This window comes from Falco rusticolus, chromosome 4, assembly GCF_015220075.1.
Source record: "Falco rusticolus isolate bFalRus1 chromosome 4, bFalRus1.pri, whole genome shotgun sequence".
Lineage (NCBI taxonomy): Eukaryota > Metazoa > Chordata > Aves > Falconiformes > Falconidae > Falco > Falco rusticolus.
The window spans coordinates 93,695,898-93,720,945 of record NC_051190.1 but is presented as its reverse complement, the minus strand read 5'-3'; the positions used below and the strand labels follow the sequence as shown (position 1 = coordinate 93,720,945).

The window sequence follows — 25,048 nt, the reverse complement described above, 5'->3', positions numbered from 1 at the left end:
CACACACATTGGGACCGTATTAGCTCCCGTGGCCCCAGCAGCCGCTTTGTTGTCAGTAACCGGGCATCGCCTGGCCAATGAACTCACCCAAGGCTTTCTTCCCTTCAGGTATTTCCAGCTGATGAGCTCCCAGTTTATAACAGGATTTCTGGTAATCGATGCGATTGATTATTAACACGCAGCGTGGTACCTTTCACCACTTTTCTGCTATTGAGTTCTGAAGATCACCCAGTACTTTCTATGTGATGCCTCAGGCTCCGTTAACTTTTACTGAATTTATTAAAGCTGCTGAATTTTAGCCCATTTTCATTTGCCTCGCTTGAGTCTAAATTAACAGTTAAGCTTCTAATTATGTCCCACTATAACCAACTCAGTCTGAGGAATCAGCGAGGAATCAGAGTCTATTTGTAAATTCATGCCTGTGTTTGTATGCCCAACCCTCTACCCCCATATTTTATGTGTACTCAGAATAAGATGCCATCAAACATGACAAAAGATTATCTAATGAACCATTCAGCTATACTGCTTATCTAAATTGAACGCTGTATGAAATAAATTACAGTTTGCTATAGAAAAGGAAACATATTTTACCTTATGCTAAAAATTGCATTTACTCCCCAAATCAATCATATTTCCCAAGGTTGATGAATAAACTAAAATCTCTGCTCCTGCAAGCGCCAGGCGCTGGGTTGGAAGGTAGGCACAGACAGCTTTTGCACTAGTGTATTTTTATCTGTGGAGTGGTTCCTCTCTTAAAAGAAGGCACTTGTGCCTGCATCATATATATGCTTTTTTGCTGTGCTTCCTGCAATTGCTTTCTTTTGTAGGTATTCTGTTTCCATCAAGTATTTCTGAAGATTGCATGCAGCCCGTGGGAGGGGTAAGGTGAAGTGGCAGGTAGTGTGATGCCTTCTGAGTTCTTGTCTAAAATGAATGGGCATGAGCGGTGAGGTAGAGCTTTCTGAGGGGACGCAGAACTGGAGGCATCTTGCTAGCAAGTCTATTCCTTGTCAAGAGAGTGCCAAGAGACTGTTCTTAGTAATTTCAGGCTGGAGTTACCCTCAAGCGCTCATATCTTGAGAAATTCTCTGCCAAAGTCACTTTGAAAATGTTTTTTTTGGGGGGTCGAGTCACTTGTTCCTATGTTTTGCACAGGGTCCTGTGGTTTGAGAGAGGATTTTCCCAATTTCCTGCGTCTTACAGTGTCAACAAAGTACGAAATCTGAATAGGCATAAAGCTTTCCGGTATTCAAATGCCACGCCTCCAACTAAAATAAGCACCAGGCTCACTTTTATTTCGCCTGCTTATGTGTCTGTCTTAGAGATTGCTATCAGTAAGGGTCTGATGCTTGCAATAACTAGTACTCTAAAAATATATTGTGGAAGTCCGCTTCTGTAATGACATTTATGTGCCCAATTCTTACTAAAACAATTCGTATTTAAATGTCTAGGTACCTTGTAGAGTATGGACCTTCATTCGTTCATTCCTTGCAAGTCTTAGACATGTGTAAAAATTAATTTTATTTTGTTCTGTGGAACTCAAATCATCCTGTATCATATCAAAACATTTATTTTTTCTGTGAAAGACATCTCTAAAAAAAAACCCACCAAAAAACCTCAAAACCTACAAATGACCAGGCAGTAGCTTCCTTTTCTTTTTTGACTGATAAAGTCTGCACCTCTAGGCACTTGGCCAGCAGTGTGCAAGAGCATGCAAAATGCTTCTATAGGTAGGCATTTACTTTGCTGTTCTTCCCTGACTGCAATGTGGAATATCGCACTGCATTATTAGAGTATACCTACTCAGTGATTTGGATGTTAATTTTTGCTGTCTTGCGTATTTTTTTTTTTAAATAAAAATGAAAAAGAAGACAGAAATTTCAAAGGCAAAACCAAGATGAAAGACAAAATACTGGTTTATGCTTTTAGCGACAGATGGAAACTGGGCTAAGAGAACTGAACTTTAAATTACATAAGAAAAATGTCCAAGAACAAATTAAATAGCCTTCTCATACAGGTTTTATTTGAACCTGTCACAGAAAGCACACATTTTCTATTCTCTTGAATTAATATATTAGTTGGAAAAGTATCCTAGTCCTATGCTGTTTGATGTGACTTCTCTGAGGGATGAGTATCTGATTTTTCATGCTTCCTGGGAATCTATAACCATACAGGACTTTATTATCATACAGGATTTTATGTCCTAGCAGTCACGCATACCAATATTTCTGGTTGCTGCGGGAATGTCAGGAGGATCTCACAGATGCATCTGGAAGTGTTAAAGCTGGTGAAGAGCACAGCTCCTCATGGGCTGTCACGGGCAAACCAGCTGGGTGCCCTTTTCTTGCTGTGTTCAGACTCCCTGGGTGTTCAGACCTTGACACTGACTTTCGCTACCTCTCCTCATAGGTGTGGGGTCTTTTGTAACAACTCTGTCACCGTTAGGCAAGTAAATAGATGTAGAACAAGTTGTGGATGCGGAATAGGAATAAGAAACCTGCCGGTGTCAGATGAAATCCCTAAATCTGTCTCCCAAAAGACAAAGAATGGCAGTGCAAGTGTTTTCCAGACTAATGCAAAAACTCAAGCTTTTTCTATTTCTTTAGAATAAAAGTTTTGAGGAATATAAATAGGTAGTAAAATGCCATGTCCTGCACAGTAAGAAAGCAGGATAGAAAATGAGATAAATTATTTACCTCTGTATTTGATTACTTGGAAGGGATGCAGGCAAAAGTGGTATGAGGACATTTCAACTGACAGATCCTCATAGGAGGAAGGGCGTCACCATCATGTCCAGAGGCAAAAGAATAGGAACAACATCTAAACGGTACATAATGCAATAAGGAATGAAACAAAAATACTTTTTCTTTGAAAATAAATGGGTAATTGCTTCATTTAAGGCTGGAACCTTACATTTACTCATGCATATGCTTAATTTAAATGGGATAATTCATGTGGTGACCCCAGTGAATAATATGCAAATCTTAGTGGGATTGAGACATGTTAAATTTGCAAATCAAAGTACTGCTCAGAAATGTTATCTGATTTCCAGGTATTAAGTCTACAAACTCCATTAATTGTTCAAAAGTAGGTAGCCAGTGTATATGTATCAGATGAAAAAGTTAAAAACCAAAATCTGTATCACTATGAGGCTTAAACTGAGCAGTCCACTTTTGGGAAAGTTATAACATGCCCACAAGAAGAAAAAATTGTTCTAGTTCTTATATACAATCTATCCAAGTTGGCTGCTGTAAAGGCTGATGTAGATTTATGGTTTTAATTAAGCTGTTACCAAAATTTAGACATAACAGAACTTCATAATAATAAAAAGAGAACCTTTACTTATTTTCCTGAGAACATAAAGCCCCACAATTTTATGTATCTCCTACTTAGGAAAAAATATTTTTGTAATAAAGGTAATTCTAAATAAATTTTATTCAGTTCTTGTGGGGAACAAACTCATTGCAAAGGATCATGATAATAAAAATCACGATAATAAAAATAACCTGTTTAAACTGCCTCCACTTAAGTAATAATGCAATATTTTTTTTTTACCAGGACGAAATAAACACACTTGCCGTACAGCTGCTTAGAGTGAATTATCACACAAACACTTCCCGTTGCCTTGTGGTAAAATGCACCTTGAAGTCACTATCGTCCACCCACCTGCTCAACCCATGTGAGAACATTTCTTAAGTTTAAGAAGGATGTGGTGGGAGGATGCCCCGAGGGCTGGGGGAAGGGGATGCCCAACAGCCCGGGCGCTGTGCAGCAAAGCTCTGCCTGATGGCCAATGCTCCACAGCCCCTACAATGAGTGTACAGGATGGGACCATTAACAGGGATTTTTTTCTAAATATAATTTGAGTTTTATGGTTCCCCTTGGGTTTTTTTTCCAGCTCTGAGGTTGTCTAGAGATGCGTATGGCTCCCTGCATGATTTAAGTGACACGAATGATTTACACAGGGCACGAGCCAGGGAGATGCTGCTGTGTAGGCAGTGAGATTGGTCTGTGCTGATGAGGTGCCACAACTGGCAGCTCCCTGTCGGGTCCCCAAAATCCGCTTAGGGCCTTTGTCACAGAAGCATGTGAAGATCTGTGTGTGTGGTCCACCACGGGGGCTGGGAGAGGCTGGCAAACACTTAGTTAATATGGTAGCCCAGAAATAAATGACCATCTGGATGTGTCATGTGGGAGCTCTGCAGGGACCCTGGGATGCCATCAACACACCAAAGTAGGACAATAGAGAAATACTGTGTGGGAAAAGGGCGACAGCAGGACCGGTGCAGCTGGGAGCATTGGTGTGAGCTGAGAAGTGGGACCAGAAGGGGTGGGAGGCAGTAACCCAGCCCCTCAGTCCCCTCTTCTCTGGGTACTGCTTTGTAAGCGGTTGTGCATGAAACCCAGATATAATTACATAGTGTGACGGTCGTGTGTTCTCATTGGAAAAGTGCCTGTGTGTTAATTTTAAGCAGGGTCCTTGCTCTGTAATTGTGAATCCTCTATCAGTTATGTGAGCTGGACAGTGCAGTAGATGGCTTTTAGTGGCTCCTGAAAAAATAGAGAAGACTGACTAGACACCATTTACATTGCTTTTTGAAGTTTGGAGTACATATATGTATTACAGCTTGCTTAAAACCAGTGTGCCAAGGCAAGTCTTCACAATGGTGGCATGCAAACCCCTTTACTGATTTAGCACTTGCAGCATGCAGCTGCTGAGGCTGCGGTGCCGATCCAAAATACATGGGCTGCTCGACAGCAGCAAGGCGTGGGGTCTTGCCAGTCGGTGTCCGTCTGCTCACGATGCACAGGGCTCGTTGGGAACCTTTCCTTTCCTAGACACAGGTCACGGTGTGCCTTTGTGGAGCATCAGCTGTGCTAGATGTATTCTGGTTTGGACAGGACCTGCATCTCCTGCCCTCCATTGCACCTGTCCCGGAAAGTGCCCCCCAGCCTTCGAGTTCTTCTTTCCCTAAAGAAAATAAGGAACGGTCAGAGTTAAACCAGGGGAAAATAGGTAGTCAGGTTAGGAACTGTGTTTATGTGTTCCCTCCCTTCTTAGGGGTAGTCAGAGTGACGGTAAAGGAGCAATACTCAAAAGGGGGGCAGAGGCGGTTGCTGAAGAGGCAGTAGATGAGGGGGTTGATGGCACTATTCAAGGCTGGTAGGTTCTGAATGATCACAGATGCATAGAAGCGCTCTTTGGTCTCGGGGAGTATGTTGAAGTTGTCCAGGATATCAAACAGAAAATAAGGGCTCCAACAGAGAACAAATGCTGGAAGAGAGGCAGAGAGAGGAACAGCTTGACATTAGATAGTTTAGCTATTTAGGGAGGTAATCACACACGCATTGAGAGACTGGCAAAACACATAAATATTTGTTCATGCAAAAAAGAAATCTCTCCCTATTCAGGGTCTTATTTAAGAGAATAGTTATTAGATTGTGCTTTTATTTGTCTTTATTTTTATTTGAATGCCCATAAAATATATTATGTGTGCTCCTTTAAGTGTTTAGAGTGCTCCCTCTAGATATATCGAGACAGTTTTGAACACTACACAACACATAAAGGGTAAATAGGTAGCCAGTTAAAGCATCATCAGTTATAGTGAAGCGCTCTTTTAATGGTCCCCTGAGTGAGCAGCCAATCTAAATGTACACACCACCAAATTGCCTCTCTGTGACAGCACTGCCCCTCACAGCCACCTATTAAAAAAGGCTTTTAGACACCCAGGAGCAAGGAATTACACCCTTTCACACCACGTTATGGCAGACCAACATGTCATTTGGCATGCTGGCTGGTGGTGCTGCGTACAAAGGGTGTGCAGGAGGACACTAATTCCTGTACTGCAATTTAAGAGATAAGCTTGGGGAAGGGAAGAGGGGACTGCGTTGTTCATAGCCCCTGCTTTTGTTCAGAGATGCTAGAATTAAAAATGCCACAGATCTACCCTTATTTGCAGGCACAGGGAATAAATTTTGCCCCTCACGGATTTCTGTCATCTCCTTTCACAAAGACTTTTGATTCGAGATTTACATAGAAACGGTGGGACAGGCAGTTCGCTCAACTAAGCTGTAAGTATCTGGGTTAAAAATGTACAGGTATCTGTGAAATCAGACACAGGATCTCTCCCTGACCCAAACGGGACAGCAGCAACCTCATGTTTGCTTTCTTGTCATACTGATCAGTATTTCTTTGTTGGCAGTTAGCTGAGTGCTCACTGAACGTGCAAGGAAGAGGTAAACTCCCCTCTATAGTAACTAAGCTGGTAACATCTATGCACAGATTCCAGCAAAAGAGCAATACGGTGTCAGTGTATGGAGCATAACACTGATTACGCAGAACTTTAAGTGGCTTTAGAAAAATCCATGAATGTTCGGTGCCTTCATCTGTTTGCACACCAAGCAATGCTGGCTGCCTAATATTATCAAGCCCTTCTGAAATACTGAGCATCCAGGTGAGCCCTTAACATCTGATGGCATTGCAATAGTAGTTGTTTCAGGCAAAAGCTTTCTCTGATTGCCACGCAGGAAAGTTCAGACACAGAGAAGCTGTTCTTGGGCTTCTGAAAAGCATGAATTACATCAGCCTCTCTCATGTCTGCAGACGCTACCACTAAACAGTGAGCAAAGCACCTCAGTAGTAGCTATTATCACAATATCATCCAATCTGATTTTTGTGTAGTGTCGGCAAGAGAAGCGATCTTTTTCACTGGTAGGGGTGAGCTGTTGGCCCTTGGGAATAAATAGCTTCGGTCGCCTTCCTGCCTGTCGCTGGCAGCTAATCACAAGCCCTGTGCGACGCTGCCTTTATTTATTGAGATAGAATGTCAGCCTCCTAATTCCATCAGAATAATGTCATCTCCCTGGGAGACGGAGAGCACCTGCACTGAGTCATCTGCTGCCCAGTCAGGAAAGGAGAGCTTGTTCTTCCCACCTCAGCAGGCAACACACCTGTGACATCAGAGTCAGTTGCTCTGCATCCCTCACCTCTCCTTCCTCTCCCCAGCACCTAACATGCTGTACATAGTCTCCAAGCCTAAAAGACAACTCAGTCGCCAAATCTTTTGGGAAGGAGAGGACCCCTTCCTTTGTTCCTTTTGGGCAATATCCCTCCTTCACCTTCTTTATGCACATGAGGGGCTGTGCATGTAATTTCATTTGAAGCTTATGTCAGATGCCTAAAATAGGAGTTTATCAGCTAGAGGAGAGGGAAAGGACAAGAAGGCGAAGCAGGGAGTCTAAGTACAGGTCCTACTCTGAGCCATCTACTGCACTTCATCTGCTGATGACGGAGGGAGCTGAGGAAAACCAGCTTCCCAACGTCAGCAATCCTCCCTAGCTACCGCTGTGGGGCTTTTCACTTACCAAGGATAATTACGATGCTGTACTTGATCGCTTTCACTTTCGCCCTGGATATGAACCCACGACTGGTGTAGCCAGCAGAGGTTTTACCACCTGGGGAAAGAACAGTTTGGCTAGTAAAAGAGCAGGGTTGGTGTGTGCATGTGCCAGTGTGTAATGCCACAGACAGGACAGCAACAAAGCCCATCCCTCCCGGTGTCAGGCAAGGGCTCAGGAGCTGCTGAAATTCAGACACTTGCAAGCCTGCTCAAGTTGGACACTCAAAACCTGAGCCACCCAAATTCTAAAGGGGAAAATGTAAGCAGAAGATATCTTTCTGAAGCAATGTGGCGTTTGTGGTCTTGGAGTGGAAAACCCAGCTTGTTTTATGGCTTTCCATAGCCAGGAATTTCTGATCTTGATAAAAATCCAGACTTGCAAGGGCATGTGAAAACCCAGAAAAAGTGTTATCTAAGTATATGCTAGAGGAAAATCATTCTGGAAATGGGCAGAGTTCTGGGAATAGGGATTTTGAGCTCTAGAATAAGGATCTTTAACTTTTAAATTATTTTCTTACAGATGTTTTCCGTTGTTCCTTTAAAGGGGATTTAGTGTCAAAGGAAAGAAGGTAAATAATGCAGAAAAGAGTTACAAATGAGCAATTACAGAAACCCCATTCCCACCGCAGTGATGGGGCCCCAACACGACACTGTGTGTCCAGGCATTTCTGGATTTGGGGGACCGGCTGGATTTGAATCACGAGGCTGGAGACACGTGTGTGCTGAGACTCACCAGGGCAGCTGGATATGATGACAGCCTGAGCTTTGCTCTTCATCCAGATGGTTCGTATCACGATTGAGTATATGACACTACAGAAGGGAGAGAGTCATTGGTATTATTAGACACTGTAAGTTTAACTGACATCTCAGAGGTTCGTGCTCAATGAATACGTTTATCTATGTGTAAGGAGCTCGTAGAGATAATGAGACTGCACAGGAATAATAATAGTAATAATAATAGTAATAATAATGACAACAACAATAATAAAATATAACTCTTCTGTAATACTTTTCAGAAGCAGTTCTGAAGAGCTTTCACCATGGAAGTCGTTATCATTGTCCTGGCTTTGCAGATGCCAGATCTGAGGCTCGGAGGAATGCCGTGATTTGGCCAAGATCTCACAGGCAAGAGCTTATTGGGGATTTGGAGCTAGCTGAGGCCAAATCTGCCTGGCTACCAGCCCCAGGCCAACAGCCTGAAATGGCAAAGGGAGGGATCTGGTTTTGCTGTGTGTATGCTTCTGTTTTGATGTTACTTTGTGAGTATGAAGCTGATGAATAAAACGGTATCCTGAGGAATTCAACAGGGGCAAGATCCATGAGAAATGCAGTTAAATATCGTGGTGGTCACTTTCAGGTCTCAAGGTCCTGGGATGGAAATAGAGAAGGACAGAAGTATCAGGTAGGTGGGAAGAGTTAGATGATTCAAAACTAGATCCACTGCAATTTGCATGTTTAGAGGGGAATATACATATACTTTCAATGGGAAAGATGAAAAGTGTCCTAGTCCGCAGTGCCCTCGGGTGGTTATGACTTTTCCCATGGTGATAAGAAATCCAGAATTCTTTTTATTTAATATAGAACAGGTAAAAATAATTCCTTCAAGCTGAAGAGCAGTTTGAACCCACATCCTGGATGACGATGTTACCTTTTCAGCAGTTTACATAAAAAAAAAAATACAAGGCCTTGCTCTGTCTGCCTTTTCTCCTGCAAGCGTGCATAACGTCCAGTTAAAAATCACTAAGCGTACTGGTGTTTTACCTTTTAGTCTGCTATAGAATACAAAAATGATTTAAGATTATTTCAGATAATGGACTCAGGTTGCCATGTTTTCCTGATGTAAAAACCAAACCTTGTAAGAGAAGCCATCGTGTGCTGTTTGCAATACACAGTGGTGATTTGGGGGGCCTGGGGCAGCCTGACCGTTAATTGCCATAGACCTCAGGAGTGAGTCTGTGAAAAAGATGCAGCTAGGGAGATTATTTCAGATAAAGATGAGACTAAAATGTGTCCTACTATCATGTGATTTATTTTTATTATCAGAAGAGATGTTATTCTTATTAGAGGTTTCAGACTGATACACAAGCCTTTCCTACAGCACCCGTGATTCCTAGACACACTTGCAAAGGCAGTATTTGTGTGCCTTGGAGGCTTCTTTTCTATGGAAGTTTGAGCCATCTGGTTTCCAGGCTCGATAGGTGAGGGCTGGAGATGCAGCGTGCAGCCTGGGCTGTGCTGCAGAGCAGTAGTGTACTTGCCCAGTGAGGGCTTTGCATGCATCTGCCGCAGACCCTGGCTTGCCCTCCTTAATCCCTTCAAAGGTCCAGCATGCCTCCCAGCTGACTTGAACATTTTCCTTTTATCTCCTGGCTTTTCAAGAACCTGTTTATTTATCAGCTGGTGCACTTGAGAGTTCTTTTGTACTTTGTACTGACAATGGTGGAAAATTCATGTATCATTTCTCCTTTGACTGTTCCAATGAATAAGAATGCACCATAATGACAATTGTTGTCGTCTCAAGAAAATTTCCAGGCAGCTCCTAAAAGACTTTTTTCTATTTTCTCCCTAGCCTGCTATCTCTAGCCTGACCTTTTTATTTGCAGTTGAAACAATATCCCCCCTGATGCAGACCTGCGTGTGCCCAGTAGGACACATTCAGAGTTGCCTAAACACCAGGACAAAGGAGCTTAACTCCATAGCCAAAATACTCAGACTCCCTACTTCCAGCCAAGTGCCAAAAGGATTGAATTACAAAGTCAGGCTCCTCACTTGCCTTCCCTTTGACCCCAGAAATCCTGCCCTCTTGGCTGCAGAGCCTGGTAGGAGCATCCCTTCCACCAGATGCAGTTATAGCAGCTATCTTCTTCACTTGGCATTTCACATATGAGATTAGATGCTGTTTCATTTGAATCCTCAATTTTTAGAAGGCCAGGGGAAAGTTTAATTCCTGGTTTAATCCGGTGGCTTCTAAAGTGCTGCCAACAGAATGGATTTGTACCAGTGGTTTTGCTTCTGTTCATCTTTCTTTTTTCTATAGCTGGATCCACTGGAGCCTTCCTTATCGGGAGGGGACCAGAGGCTCAGGGTGGGTGTCAGGAAAGACGAGTCATTTGTCATGCTGGGTACGCTTCCCAGCAACAGTTCTGCCAGCCACAATTATGCCTTTATACTTTGATCTCTCTGGGACTCCAGATCTTATTAGTACCTAATCTTTCTTTTTTTCCCAGCTATGTTGGTATGAAGCTAAGAAACTGGACTTTCCAGAAATATGTCACCCAAAGCTTAACATCAGAAAAGGCGTCTGCACATGGGTTTCAAAGCCACAACAATAAAAAGAGAGCACTTAAAGAACAGAAGTTGTCTTTTTCTTATAGGGGAAAAGCAGTTTTTTTCCAGAATGCATTTGTAGCTTCTTCCTATCTGTAAAATGCAGCTGGAGAAGGACATGGCGGTTGGTGACATCTCAAAGGGTGGGAAGAAATTCCCACTTGATGGAAAATGAAGTGTCAGATAAGCAGAGAGAAGCGGATGACAGATGACAACTGGTATTCAGGTGGACAAGAGGGTGTTGGCAATGGTCTGCACCATTCTGACCGTATTGTAATCTCTGTTTCCTTCCTCTTGACATCAAGCTGCTCAGTCTTCACTGCCAAGATGTAAAAGCACACCATGCACGTTGCCACAGAACTAGTTTTCCAACACATGTAACATGCCTGCATGCTCCTTGCCCTTGTCTCCACTGAAAGCACGAGGAGATGTGATGTACAGTTTGTTAGGTCCAGGTGTTGTCAGGTTTCCTTGTCTCTGTGTGTAGTGCGCTGTCTTCCAGCCTTCAGTGGGGATTCTTGGGGACTATGCAGTCATCTTAATGCATGCTATGATATTAAAATACTATATGAGTTTTTGTGGCCTATTATTTGCAGATGAGAGACTAAGGATAGGGAAGAAAGAGCTGAGGTGGAGCAGTGAAGCCTGGATGGAAAAATATTCCAAGCCTTTTTGAGAAGGAGCTGCTCAGGCTTTGAAGACCACAGGATAGATATCTTTACTGAGGATCTGGACAAGGGGATCGAGTGCACCCTCAGTAAGTTTGCAGATGACACCAGGCTGGGGGGGGTTGTTGATCTGCCTGAGGGCAGGAGGCTCTGCAGGGGGATCTGGACAGGCTGGATCCATGGGCCGAGGCCAGTTGTATGAGGTTCAGCAAGGCTCAGTGCTGGGTCCTGCACTTGGGTCACACCAGCCCCAGGCAGCGCTGCAGGCTGGGGCAGAGCGGCTGGGAAGTGCCTGGCGGGAAAGGACCGGGGTGGGGTGTGTGCATGTGTGGCTGGTCGACAGCTGCTGAACATGAACTAACAGTGTGTGCCCAGGTGGCCAAGGTGGCCAACAGCATCCTGGCTTGTATGAGAAACAGTGTGGCCAGCAGGACCAGGACAGTGACCGTCCCCCTGCAGTGGGCACTGGTGAGGTTGCACCTCAAATCCTGTGTTCAGTTTTGGGCCCCTCGCTACAAGAGGGACGTTGAGGTGCTGCAGCGTGTCCAGAGACGGGCAACGGGGCTGGGGAAGGGTCTGGAGCTCAGGTCTGATGAGGGGTGGCTGAGGGCACTGGGGTGGTTCAGCCTGGAGAGGAGGAGGCTCAGGGGGGACCTTGTTGCTCTCTACAGCTGCCTGAGGGGAGCCTGTAGGCAGGGAGGGGGTGGGGGGGGTGGGTGTGTGTGTGTGTTGTTTCGGTCTCTGCTCCCGGGTAACAAGGGACAGGACAAGAGGAAAAGCCCTCAGGCTGTGCCAGTGGAGGCTGAGACTGGATGTTAGGAAACATTTCCTCGTGGAAAGGGTGGTCCAGCACTGGAACAGGCTGCCCAGGGAGGGGGTGGAATCACCATCCCTGGAGGCATTCACAAAATACATAGATGCCGTGCTTAGGGACATAGTTTAGTGGTGGATTTGGCAGTCCTGGGTTAACAGTTGGACCTGCTGATCTTACAGGTCTTTTCTAACCTAAATGATTCTATGATTCCATGGTAGAAAGGACATGCTGTTGATCTGAAAATGCAGCTATTTTTATAGCCCTGATAAAATGCGTTATCTGGAGACATGTCAGGAAAATACAAGAATATGGTTCGGACTGCAGGTGTATCTCAGCAAATGACATTTATTGCACCTCCAAAAACATTTTGGCTTGATCCAGATTCTGAAGGACTAAGATACATGTTCATTGTAGCATGTTATCTGTTAATGATGTTGTTTAATATGGCCCCATTGGTAAATACAGCATTTCTTGTCCGTGTAACTAACTCACTCATGGTCAGTCATACATAATGCTACCATGAACAGTCCATCTTTGTTTTTAATTCATAGATTACTTTTGTTTTGGAAAATAAAATGTCTGCTGGTATAGCTATGTATTGATATTAAAAAACATGAGAATTATAGGTCTGCCCACTCTTCAAACACAGACTTTTAATTTTTTTTAAAAATAAATGATTGCATTATGCTAGCATCCCACCCAACTTCAGTATTTGCTAGTAAAATGAAACTTTACCACGGCAAAGAGTACACTTAAGCTCCCTGCTAATTGCTCATATTTATCATCCAGCATTGCCTATTGTTCCTTGTACTTTATTTGTGCAAAGTGATGCAGCTGCGTTATGTTTTATGGTAGCTAATTTACAGCACTATTTATCCAAAGACAATAGGTACATGTAACTTCATCTGAACAAACCATTGTAAGCATGGGTAAGGGGTGAATAGACAGGCAGATATTAGAACATACGTGCAAGACCTAGGCTTTTTTATTTATGAATGGAAATTGCAGGCAAAAATGATTGTGCTCACTGAATCAAGCTCAAAAGATGACCTTTGGTATTTTTATTAATGCTATTTTTATTTCCTTTATTTGATTTAATTCAAACACCTTTTATTTAATCAATTTTTTATTTCATTGCAATGTCTTGGGTTTAGTTCCATATTTTTCATTTTAGCTGATTCTGTTTTTTCTCTTCTAATTATTTTTCTGTTCTCCAAAGCAAATGTTTTCTTGGAGTTTTGATTTTAAACAGCAGATGGATATTTTTTTTTCTCTGTGCTTCAAGAGGAGCTTTTGCAATTTTTTTTAATCTGAATTTGGAATTATATTAGGTAAATGCCTACATATTACATTTATCAGGTTAAAGTATAAGAAAATGTATTTGGTGATCATGAATAAGAGCTAAAAAATACTCCAAATTTCTCAATATATTTCAAAATACTCAAGTGTCAGAATATAATCGTTGGCACAGAGTAGCAACACAGAATGGGAACCCAGCAGCTCTCCCATCTCCTCATCACCGGACCTGAGGGGCCCAGGTGCAAATATTTCCAGGAGAGCAGTCTGTAATCTGGATTTGACCCATATTTAACCTCTGTTCAGCAATGCCCCGGAGGTATTAATCTATCACAGATACCGTCTGAGCTCTGCTTGGCATATATTGTACAGGAGAAATGGCTTTGATTATAGCTGATGATGTCCCAGAATAGGAAAGAACTAATTACAACAGGCTGCCTAATTATTTTTTCTGTATTTTCTGGATTTTGGTAGGTTGATGATATAAACGGCAGAAAAAGTGGTAGATGAGTCTAAATAGGAGGGAAGAACAGACCAAGTTTTGAAGTGCTGTAAAGAAGAATGTGATTCAGGATCTGTGGCTCTCCCTGACTGGCACTGAGACAGTGGGGAGGAGGGGAGGGAGCTTTTACACGAAAAGAACAAATATTCTCCCCTTTTCTCAGCTCTCAAAGCTAACCACACACTTGGGTTAAAAAAATCTAATCACAGCTTTTCATTCTCTTTTTCATTATTCAGGCCTTGCTCGTTTGTATTATAATCAGATAAAAAACTCGCCACAAACCCACAAGGTGTTTGATATCTGTTTGCTGATTCTCCAGTTGTGAAGAAGCGGTGGGAACAGACCTCAAGCATTTCGATCTTTCAGGCTGTTGCAGTTTTGTTCATAGATTGCCTTTTCATATAGACATTTAAAAAAAAAAAAAAAAGGAACAGATTGTTGTTTTCTTCTGGTTCGTGTTTTGGCTTGGAATCTATAGGGTTTGCCCACACAGTGTTTGAGGGATTAGCTTGGTGGTGGATGGGTTTTACAGACTGAGCAGAAGGTTATCAGCTTAATAATTCATTCCACGGGCTGCGGCGTTATGAATAACACAGCTCCTGTGAGGTGGTTGAAGGCTGTGTCAGGAACATGTGAAATCAGCTCTTCCGAGAGAGCTGAGGGATGGATGAGAGAAGCTTAAAAGATGATGGTACCTGGGCTGTAGCGAATGAAAAGCGCTCAGCCGAAGTGGCGTATGTAGTATGGAATTAAGCCCTGCACCTGAAAAGTAAAATTTTATCCTTTGTATGCACTTCGGATGAACTGTGCCAGAAAAAGTGCTGTCATCAGTGAACTGCTTTGCTTTAGAGGTTAGGTTTTCAGCAGATTCAGGAGGCAGAACTAATTAAGAATTAACTCCACCAGCCAGTGTCCCACATTGCGTCAGGCACCTGCCACGCAACTAAATCAGAGTGCTTTGGTGGAGAAAATAAAGTAGCTGTGCAAACAAAATGAATTATTGCAGAAAAGGTTTTATTCTTTCTCTGTGTGCGCCCTGCCTCACTTCCTCAGTAAGTGTGGCGTCTGCCTTGGCTTCTGGTTTATTCATATTCCCGGCTTCTTAGATACTGAGCCTTGACTTTTCAGTTGCAGATTTATGGATTGTCTCTCCGTCATTATGTTGTGGCCCTTTTTTGACAACATCTTCGGCTAAAAGCCATTAGACAAAAAAAACCCCAACAAACCTCACAAAATGCCTTCTTTTGTTTACTAAGTAACACCTGTCATTTTTATAATTAATTTTTTGACAGAGTAACACACAACTACCATGTACCTGAACTCTGTCACTCACCCTTATGAAAAAACATCTCGTTGGTCATCAAAGCCACTGTGCGTCTGAAAGAATTCAGTGGAACGAAACTTTTGCAGAGAAATGGAGTCCCTGCAGACATTAACAGCCATTCCTGCCACTCTTTAGCTGCAAACTTCTTACCAGATTATTTATATGCTGCAGCCGCATCAGGTGGATTAACTTTAAACTTCTGGTCTGCCAAGAAATTTTAATGAAATAGATGTCACACCTTGAGGCTACGTTGACATATTTTACAGACACATCAGCTGGGAAGTTGCAACCTTCAGCTGTATGCTTGAAGCTTGAAAAACTGTTCTGAAAAAATAGCCAGTTCTTCCCAAACTGCATGGCATTTCATTCGTGTCTCTGGTGACCTTGCCACAGTGGTAATCCTCTTTTCATGTGATTTTAGACAATCCTCTCTATTCTGAAGAAAACAGTGTCACTGACTACTAGAAATCAATGGGCACCAAAAAATCCTTTCCTGTGCCACCCCCTTTCCTTCCTCCCACTTAGGACCTGTCAAAAATTTGACTTGTGCTGGCAAGGGCATGGGAGCATTGGTGTTAGCATGCGCTGAAAGACAGAATGTGCTTGGGCAGGCCACGGGCGCTGCTCTGCCCTGTGCCTCCAAGGCCGGTGTTTTAAGTCCTGCCATAAACTTCTCGTGTGAAAGTTGCTTAAGGTTAAAGCTGCAAAAATTTTAGGATGCTTTACCCGTGTCTCAGCTGTCAGGGCAATCTCATGAACTGCCGGTTTCACTGCCTTTTCCTTTCCCCTTGCGCCTTCATTGCCTTCTTGCTTCTGGGGATTGACTGCAAAGCAAGTCACAGAGCTGATCTGGTTTGAATATCTCCCTTTGGCAGGGAGGAGGGGAGCATAAAGTCAGCAGCTCTGAAAAATTCATTGCTATGTCACTTGCCTTTCCTTGCCAAAATAGTATACATGCCATGTAAAAAGAGGTGGCTGATCTTTGAAAGAGATGCTTCACATGCCTGTGGAATGGCTGATAACTAGACAGGCTATGGGCCTTTTACCTAAAGCACTGAAGATGCTGGCTAGAATTTCCTGATCGCTGGTTACTTGAAAAAAACTCCTAACTCCTTTCACAGTAAAAGCCAGCCTCAAGTTTTCTAGTGCCATTGCTTTTCACGGTTAAATTACTTTTTGTCTGTTCTGTATGTCTTTATTTTTTTTTTTTTGCTGTTAGGCTGGACTGCAGACCCACCCACATTTTTATTTACATATTCCCAAGAATATTTTTTGGTTTATTTAAAACCAGGCTGGTTTTAAGAGACAGGAAAACATACAAAGAGAAATGATCCTGTCTGGGAAGGAAGAGCAGTTGGACAATCTTGAAGTAGTTTTTCTCTATTGCCCTCATATCCTTTCTTTAAGGAGAAATTCTCATGCTTTTGTTATATCTGTGCAATCTGGCACAGAAACGGAAGGCTTAGAAAACTGATGTGTTATAAGCAAAGTATAAAAATTGTTCCTTCTCTCTAGAGAGCAGCACTGGTCAATGTTGAATTCGTATCAAAAGTCAGATAGATGAGTTCAGGCACCATGTGGTTTTGATTGTATCAGAGATCAACTTGTTGCCATTAGAAGCTGCAGAACTTAATCTCCACGCTTAAACAAGTAAGAAACCTCAATGCACAACTCAGCTGGAAAGGAACTAAATCCGTGACATGGCCTTTACTATATAGCTTATGTAGCCAGCCCTGTCATCATCTAGAAAAGGTCAGTCTCCCCACCCTGCTCTCACTTGGGGTGCTAATGAGCAGGAAGCTCATGGACACTCATGGCTCATCACCTGCTGGCAAAGCAGATGGACCAAGAGAGATGTCCAAGGGACATACACGCATAGCTCCTCACTGACAGCCCAAACAGTGTGTTACCAAATTAAGGTGAAAAAAAGGAGTCCTAGCAAGTCATCTTTGCCACTGAGAAGAAGGGATGGACACCAAGAAATCCTATTGCAACCTTGTAAAGAAAGGTAAAGAAAGGAAAGGGCTCGGAGAACAAGTCGCTGCCACCAGCAGCCTTTCAAGACACTTAAGAAGCCTCACCCCCCTTCCACATCAGTTTTTGACTGCTCCTTTGCATTGGTAGTTTCTTATGGCTAGATAATTTTAGGTTAACAGCAGCTAATAGCAGGACCCCAGAGGGAAGCAGTAAAATTCACTAAGCACAGTCTTGGGATATTGGTTGACCTCAGTTTAAAATAGACTCTGCTGCAGATTGTCCTTGTGATTTGGGGCAAATAGTCTCAAATATTTGCAGTGGAGGTTTCCCATTACAAAATGGGAATAAATTTATTTGCTTGTATTTTAGGAGCGGTTGGCAGCTTCAAACACTTGGAGATTTCTTTCCATCCTGGTGAAGAAACACTCTTCTAGTACTATGAAGCTTGAGAGCACTTTAAGTTAATTTTAGTTTAATTAACATTAAGTATGGTTTCCTGTTCTTTTATTAAAACTGTGTTTTGTCATAATAGCTAGACATTCATACTGGATTTATAAAGATATGTTTCAAGCCTGAAGCTGTGGAGATAAGTGGACACACTCAGAGATTCAGTCCTTTTTTCAGAGAAAATGTTTCTGGCTATTAATACCGGCACGGAGAACACCCAGGGCAAGTACAGCGACCCGTGCATTATGTGATAAAACCCGAAGCAACTATAAGGCAAGTGTGGAAATGAAATTGTAATGAATGAGTAGAAATTAAAGCATTAAGCTGATTGCACACTTGACAGCTTTCACCACACGCCTGCTGACTGCGGTTCAGGCTTACCTGATAATGATCAGAGGAATGAAGTACACCAGGAAAGCCACCACCGTCATGTAGGGTATCCAGTAGGAGTCATCAGGCCAGAGAGCCCAGCACTGCACTTCCCCATTGGAGAGCTGCCGTTTCCCAAAAATAATCAGAGTTGGTATGGAAAACAGGAAAGAGAGACTCCAGGCCACTCCAATCAGAACTTTTGCCTGTCTTTCTGTGCAACAGAGTCAAACAGACGGTGTTAGTGGTGCTGGCGTGACCGGTCCCCTGTAGCAGGACTGATGGAAAGGCAGAGGTGAGGAAAGGGAATTTTGGGCTGCAGTGGGCTGATGTTGAAAAGACTGCAAAGGAGAGTGGGGATTTCATGCTTTTCTCGTGATAAACAGTCATGTTGCTACAGGCTTGTATTTTGTATGTTTTATTTAAAGATGCTCAGGGCCCATTGAATCTGAAACGCTGTGAGAAAGGCACTGGCCAGGGTCAGCAAGTCAGAAACAGGGGATGTAAATGGTTCCTCTGTGCCACCCAAACAATGTCATGAATAAATGCAATGGACCACAGGCCTGCCCTGCTGCATGCTCTTACCCTGGCACAGCAGAATGGTGGTTAGTGGGAGGACACAGAGACAGAAAAGAAGGAGCCCTTGTGCTACAGATAACAGAGGAAGGCTGAGACTGGGAAGCATTGCTTAAAACATAAACCAGATTAAAGTGTACTGGATATACTGGTGGGGAAAATGTCCTCCTTGGAATGGAAATGAAAAAATTTGATGCAACTTGCATCAAGAAATCTCACAAAACATTGCCTGCCAGGAAAGAGAAAATGCCTGGGTTGAGGATCAGCACACAACTGCACAGCCAGCTGCCTTTAACTTCAGCTGCAACTTTGCTGCCCCAAAGAAACGTGGTCCTGGAGAGCCTGGGCACCTCCTGCATTTTGCTGCATTGTGGTGGGGACCAAACCCATCTCCTGTTGATGGGCCTGTGCCCAAGCCATGCCAAGGGTGGGCTGCTAATGTTGAGACAGGGCAGAGGGAGGTGCTCAAGCGCTCAGCCCTGTTGTACCTGCCCCACCAGACACCAACTAGGAGATCCTGCTGGACCTCATGATGAAGAACAGGAGCTAGAGGATCCCAAAACGCTTGGTAGGTTTGTGCTACTGCTTCCCCTTGACTTCTGTCCTCCTCCAATGCCAAATGGGAAAACTAGTGGGAAACCAAATGATGCCTGGTGGCACTCATGGGATTTTTTAAAAATCAGTGGGTCAGAGCAAACAGCCCCGAGGCTTTCATTTCCACAACCTGCACCTTCTAGCTAAAATCCAGATAGCTCCAGCCAAAAATTGTGAGGAAAAAGGGCTGATCTGTGGAGTATCAGCGATTCCCAGAAGCAGTTATTCCTCCCGAGTCAAACTGCAAGAGGAACAGATGGGGACAGATCTTTTGATCTGGGAAGATTTGGTGTTGAAATACTTTATTGTCCTACAAAATACCCAAGGTTGCGTGTGAAATAGAAAATCACTCTAAATTATGCATATCAAGAAGAACGTCTTTCCTCCTTGAAGCTCAAAGAGCAATATGAAAGCATGTGGGCGAAACATTCAAAAAGTAATTTTATGCTTTATAAAACATCAGTTGCAAATATTCACTTATCCTGCTCATTATTAAATGCTACCCACGTTCAGCAAAATATGGTCTTGCTAATCTAGGGCTTAAGGGAACTCTGATGACATCTACATAAGTGAGAGGGTTAGATTAAGTCTATAAATATTCCACGGGCAAAGGAGAACTGCAAAGTTTCCCAGCGCATAACAGAATAAGCTCAGCAAAAGGAATATTAAGAGTAAGTTTCACAAATATTTCCTGACAAGACAGACTTTTCAGTTGTGAGCTAGCTACTTAACCTGCACACATACAAGCCTCAGTGGGGCGCGCCTGTCTATTTCTATGGGGAAAAAATCATAATTGGATAGTATACATTATTTTTTGCACTGTACAGCAAAGCCCTTAATTTGAAGAGAAGTGGGCAACTTGGGTTGGGCAAGAGCGGTATTATATCTTTGTGTTTAATAAAATATTAACTGCAATGCTCATTTATTCTTCTTTTTAAATATCCCTCGTGTTTGGTAGAATATGCCCTTGCTACTCTGAAGGGCCTTACAGGGCACTGATAGCGCCTAGGTAAGTAGAGTTTTTTTTAAATCAGACTAATGTTAATTGGCTGCTTCACAAGCAGGGTGTTTTTATGTTGGTTTTTTTTTGTGAAGGCTCTAATATGTTTTAAATGCCAGCAAATCATATAACTAGAACTATATAAATGATAGATGGCATCAAATAAGTAACAGCTTTTGAAATACAATATTCTAGTCAGCTAGTCTCAGTATTTTCCTTTAAAAACAATATTTCTCTTTCAGTGGAGAGTTTTTCATACGAGGATGGCCAAGACTAACACCCAGGGTTGGAGTGGGGATCATAGCTCTGGCACTAACTCACCTAAAGGATGCTTTTATGTCCCCGTCCCCTTTGCTCCGCTTTTGCCATCGGTGCACTGTGGCGGTGGTTTTGTGCACATCTGCTTGCTCCCAGCAACATGCAGCAGGGAGGCACCTCCTGGGAGGAGTTTTGCTCCCCACTATCGTGAACAGCAATGCTATACAGTTCTTCTACAAAGCAAGTGCCATTTTAAAATTAGGTTTTAAATTCAGAGAGGGAGAGCTGTAGTAGAATCTCATTGATCTGATGGACTTCAGCATCATTTGCAGCCCAAAGGCGTGCAAGGGGCAGTTTAGACCTATTTGGGTTTTCTCCTATACTCAGGCAGTTTTGTTGTTGTCTATTGCTTAATTTGTATACTCTTTGCATATAAAATGTCTTCTGCTATAGCTTCTCAGTTTCTTTTCTTTTCAATCTTTATTTTACAGTTTTTTTTTTTAATGACCCTTTTGGTTATTGAATGTGGTGCCTTGTACAGCAGAAGTGTTAGGATTAGAAGGTCTAATTCTTCCACATCCTGCACTTTCTGTGGTCATTTATGTATTCACAAAGTTTAAAATATTTGACTGTTGAAGCTGGTTTTCTTAGAAGCCATGCAAAGTACAGCTAATTGTAAATACTTTTTAACAGGATTTGAGACAAGTAACTAATCCACAATTTAAAAAAAAATATTTTTTTGACATTATCAAAGCAAAATGCTATTTCAAAGCTACACAGAAACATAATTTTAAAAATTTTAAAATTGGTAAGGAAAACAACTCTTGTTTCTTGACTGAAGGATTTTGGGGGTTGAGTGCTTCATTTTGGAAAGAAATTTGCCACAGCTTGACTCAGAAGTTTCTGTATCATCACCAATGACAAAGTTTTGCAAATCTCTTTGTTCTCCATCTGCATAGTACCTCTGAGGGTCTTTCAAAAGCCCCCCACCTCCCTGACATCTCTGCTAGGAATAGCTGGGTACGAAGGGTGAATGTTTATGTATATCCCAGGAAGCTGCTATCAGTAAATAAAGCTCTCTAGATCCTTCTTTTGAGTTTACAGCTGCCTCCCTTTCCCCGTTGCATGTAGTGTTTTCTTGTGCATCAGTGTGCGGTGAGCTCTGGCCAGGGGCAGGTGGGCTTTGCTGCTGCTGTCTCTGCCCAGGGCCTTTTGCCCTGCCCAGAGCCCATGGCTCTGCTGCCCTTCATCTGGATGCAATGCCTGCTCTTCTCCAGTCTTAACCAGAAAAAAAAAAAACCTTTAAGGTATAAGTATAGGACATGTGACTGAGTGAAAAAAAGGCTTTTGTAAAGATTTGAGGTGGCTTGGTTTTTTTGGTTTTGGGGGTTTTTTTACATTTTTTTTTTTGTTTTTTAACTTCAAAGTGCTTCTCAAAGGTTAATCACCGATGTCTTTACTAATCCCAGGTGGTAATTTAACAAGTGCTGCTTTTCCTGTACCATGTATGAAGCAGAGGCGTCAGCGGTGTGTCTCACAGCTTGCCCCACGCAGCCAGCAGGTTTCTGAGCCCTCCCCAGCCTGGTGCAGCGCCAGCAGGAGCTGCAGAGCACGCCGTGCTCCCAAAGCCTGCTGAGAAGACCTTGATATCAATCTCTGCATTCTGAAAAAGTTGGTCTGCATGCTGGGGAATGTGAAGCTAAATTTCACACAAGTATTTGAAGTTTTTAGACTTTAACATCTGCCAAAGCTGCACCACTGCCTGGGCTGTGATTGATTCATAGGTTTTTAAGGGCAGAAAGGACCATTAATCTGATCCCCTGAATAGAGCAGGCTGGCAAAAGCCATCATTACTCCAAAACAAGAATGATATTTGCATCTGATTAAAGTGTATCTTCCATCTTCCAGTCTTGTGCTTCTTGTAACTGTTCCCCTTTCTCCCCACCTGCTATTTCTGTTTATTCACTCAGTGCAACATACTTAATGTCCCACTTTGTCTCTGCAGGAAAGAAATCATGTTCTTTAAATTGTGCTGCTAAGCAGCCAGGATAGTTTTGAGTGCTGCAAATATAATGAATAGAAGAAATTACAGGAAACAATAGGTATCCAGACTTATACATTACAGCTTTTGAAGTCCTCTTATCAAACTATTGTGTGAATTCTCAGTATTACACTCTCTATCCAAGTTATCTTTTAATGTGAATAAATGGACAATATGGCTGTTGGAGCTCCTAGAGTCAGTATAGTTGTACGAGGGATAGCTTTTGCCCATAATAACCTTCTAAAAAAATGCTGGGAGATAATGAAAACCTCTATACTTTTGAAAATGTCATTTCACTCTTTGCTAACACAATGCTTATAAAAACTGCTAAGGGCTAAGTGCAGCTTAATAAATCTTGAAACCGCAGCTCCTTTGCCATTTGGAAAACTGTAACAGAGTCCAAATGTTGCTTCAGCAGGAATGAATAATTCATGGCAACAAGGTTAAGAATTTTGAAAGTAGAAAACTATCTGATAATATCAATAGCAAGGTACAGAAATTCTCCTACCTCCTTGTAAGAACTTCATTGGGTAAACTATGGCATGATACCGGTCTATGCTTAGTGACACGAGGACGTATGTCGAGGCGTATAGAAGGACCACCTGGGGCAGAAGGTGTATGAGACAGCAGTTGAGACACTTATTGGAGAAAATAATGTCAGTGAGAACACTGGACTAGGAATATCTGAAAACTGTTACTCAAAAAAAAAAAAAAAAAAAAAAAGACACCCCCACCTTTGTATTTTCACCCAGATCTTTTTATCATGTCAACAAAACTTAGAAGATTTAATACGCTTCAATTAAAAGTGTTTTGACTTTAAATGAACACTTTCAGCATTTGGCACTTCTGATGCTAGAAAAACTTCTATGCAGTATTTTTTTTTAGAGTTTGTTGCTGTGGGGAACAAAAGCCACGTGAGTTTGAGCATACAGGGGAGTACAAGTTTTCTGTACCTGGAAGTAGCGAACAACTCTGCAAACGATGTCAGGAGCCATGAAATCTCCAGTGTAGCGCCAAATGATGTCAGTCATTATGTTTATGAGTCCCGTGAATGCATCTGCAATGAAAAGTAACTGAAGAAACATTAAAAGAAGCAAACACATGACTACAGAGGCAGGTATGACCGTCGGGATGTACCAGCTCTCCCAGTCTTGAGAGCAGCCATGCTGTGACTGCTCAGCCCAGGATGCTAGAGGAGGTGGGAAAACCTCAGAATACACTTAAGATTTTGTGCATTTATTTTCATTTTTACATACATGCATTTTAATTTAACACCAATCCATTCAGACAGCCAGGGTAAGATTCCTTTGAGCACTGGAGCCACACAGCTGATTTTTCGCAAGCACAATTTGCCACTGCCTTCTGGGCTGCAGTTCAGCCTGGCTGGCATTGCAAATGGGGTGGATGAGCTCACCCTTAAAGCGTCTTTTTCTCTCCATTGCTTATAAAGGGATGTGAGGTGACCAGCTGACATGGCCATGTCAGCCCAAAGTTGGATGCAGGTGCTGGTCTATACACATATCTATACCAAAGATACCTAAAATTAACCGAGATCAATTCCTCCTCAAACAACAATTTGCTTTTTGTGAGTAGAGCTGCATAAAAAATATCACCTGTGGGTGTTAATCCCACATACGCCTAAATGTCTCGGGAGTGTCCATGAGAGACATCGATGGGACTGCCTGGTGGGCCTGATCCTGCAGTGTGCTGGGCTCCCTGCCACCTGCTAAGGGCCCCCAGGTTTTCCATGAGGTGTGGATAAAATACAGCATGGGAGAAGCTGTAGGTAAGTGTCTAAGTGCATCAGCTTGATCCCGGCTGCACCAAATATTGAACTATTTAATGTCCTTTTTTCTTGTCTTTTATTTCACTGTAAAAAGAATTACGTCTCCTGAGAAAGCACCTGGGTGATATCCAAAAGCTGCTGAAGTTAGTGGAAATTTTGTCAGGATTTTGTTCACAAACTTAAGTATTTAATGACTAACCCTGCCTTGTCAGCTTAAAGTTAACCTACTTATGCTTGTAGTTTTGCATTCACCAAAATAAATACACCTCAGGCCATCTTTTTTTTTTTTTTTTTTTTTTTTTTTTTTTGTGTGTGTGAGAACATCTAAGGAGATATTCCAGCCTTTGTTCTGCTTCTTATTGAACAAATGAGCACTGACAGCTATGCAAGTGTTACAAAGGAATTGCAAAAGCTGGCACTGCTGTTGTACATATGGGTGATATTAAGTTTTGTCTTTAAAATGAAGATAATAAAGAAGTTCTCTCCCTGCAGAACAGGGTAAATGTTTTCAGTGCTGTCCATGGAAGAAAATGTGCACCAATCCAGCATCCTGCCACTTCAAGTAACACAGCAAGTTGTTCTTGCACAGACTGCTACAAAGGGAGAAAGCAGGTTGGGAAAACATTTTGTGCGATTTGTCAGGACAAAACCAAGTAATAAAAAGAAATA

At 42.5% G+C, this 25,048-nt stretch overlaps 1 protein-coding gene across 1 annotated transcript in view; it reads right to left on the bottom strand.

Annotated features, from left to right (window-relative positions):
• Nucleotides 1-4,732: 4,732 nt before the first annotated feature.
• NPSR1 (neuropeptide S receptor 1) overlaps nt 4,733-25,048 on the bottom strand; it is a 59,448-nt gene continuing 39,132 nt past the window's right edge. The window contains exons 3-9 of the mRNA XM_037383845.1: nt 23,547-23,650; nt 23,102-23,195; nt 18,137-18,338; nt 8,134-8,210; nt 7,366-7,455; nt 5,095-5,275; nt 4,733-4,972 (exon numbers count right to left, since the gene is read on the bottom strand). Of these exons, the coding sequence (XP_037239742.1) occupies nt 4,879-4,972; nt 5,095-5,275; nt 7,366-7,455; nt 8,134-8,210; nt 18,137-18,338; nt 23,102-23,195; nt 23,547-23,650 (842 nt within the window). The 3' untranslated portion in view covers nt 4,733-4,878. The remainder of the gene's footprint in view (nt 4,973-5,094; nt 5,276-7,365; nt 7,456-8,133; nt 8,211-18,136; nt 18,339-23,101; nt 23,196-23,546; nt 23,651-25,048) is intronic.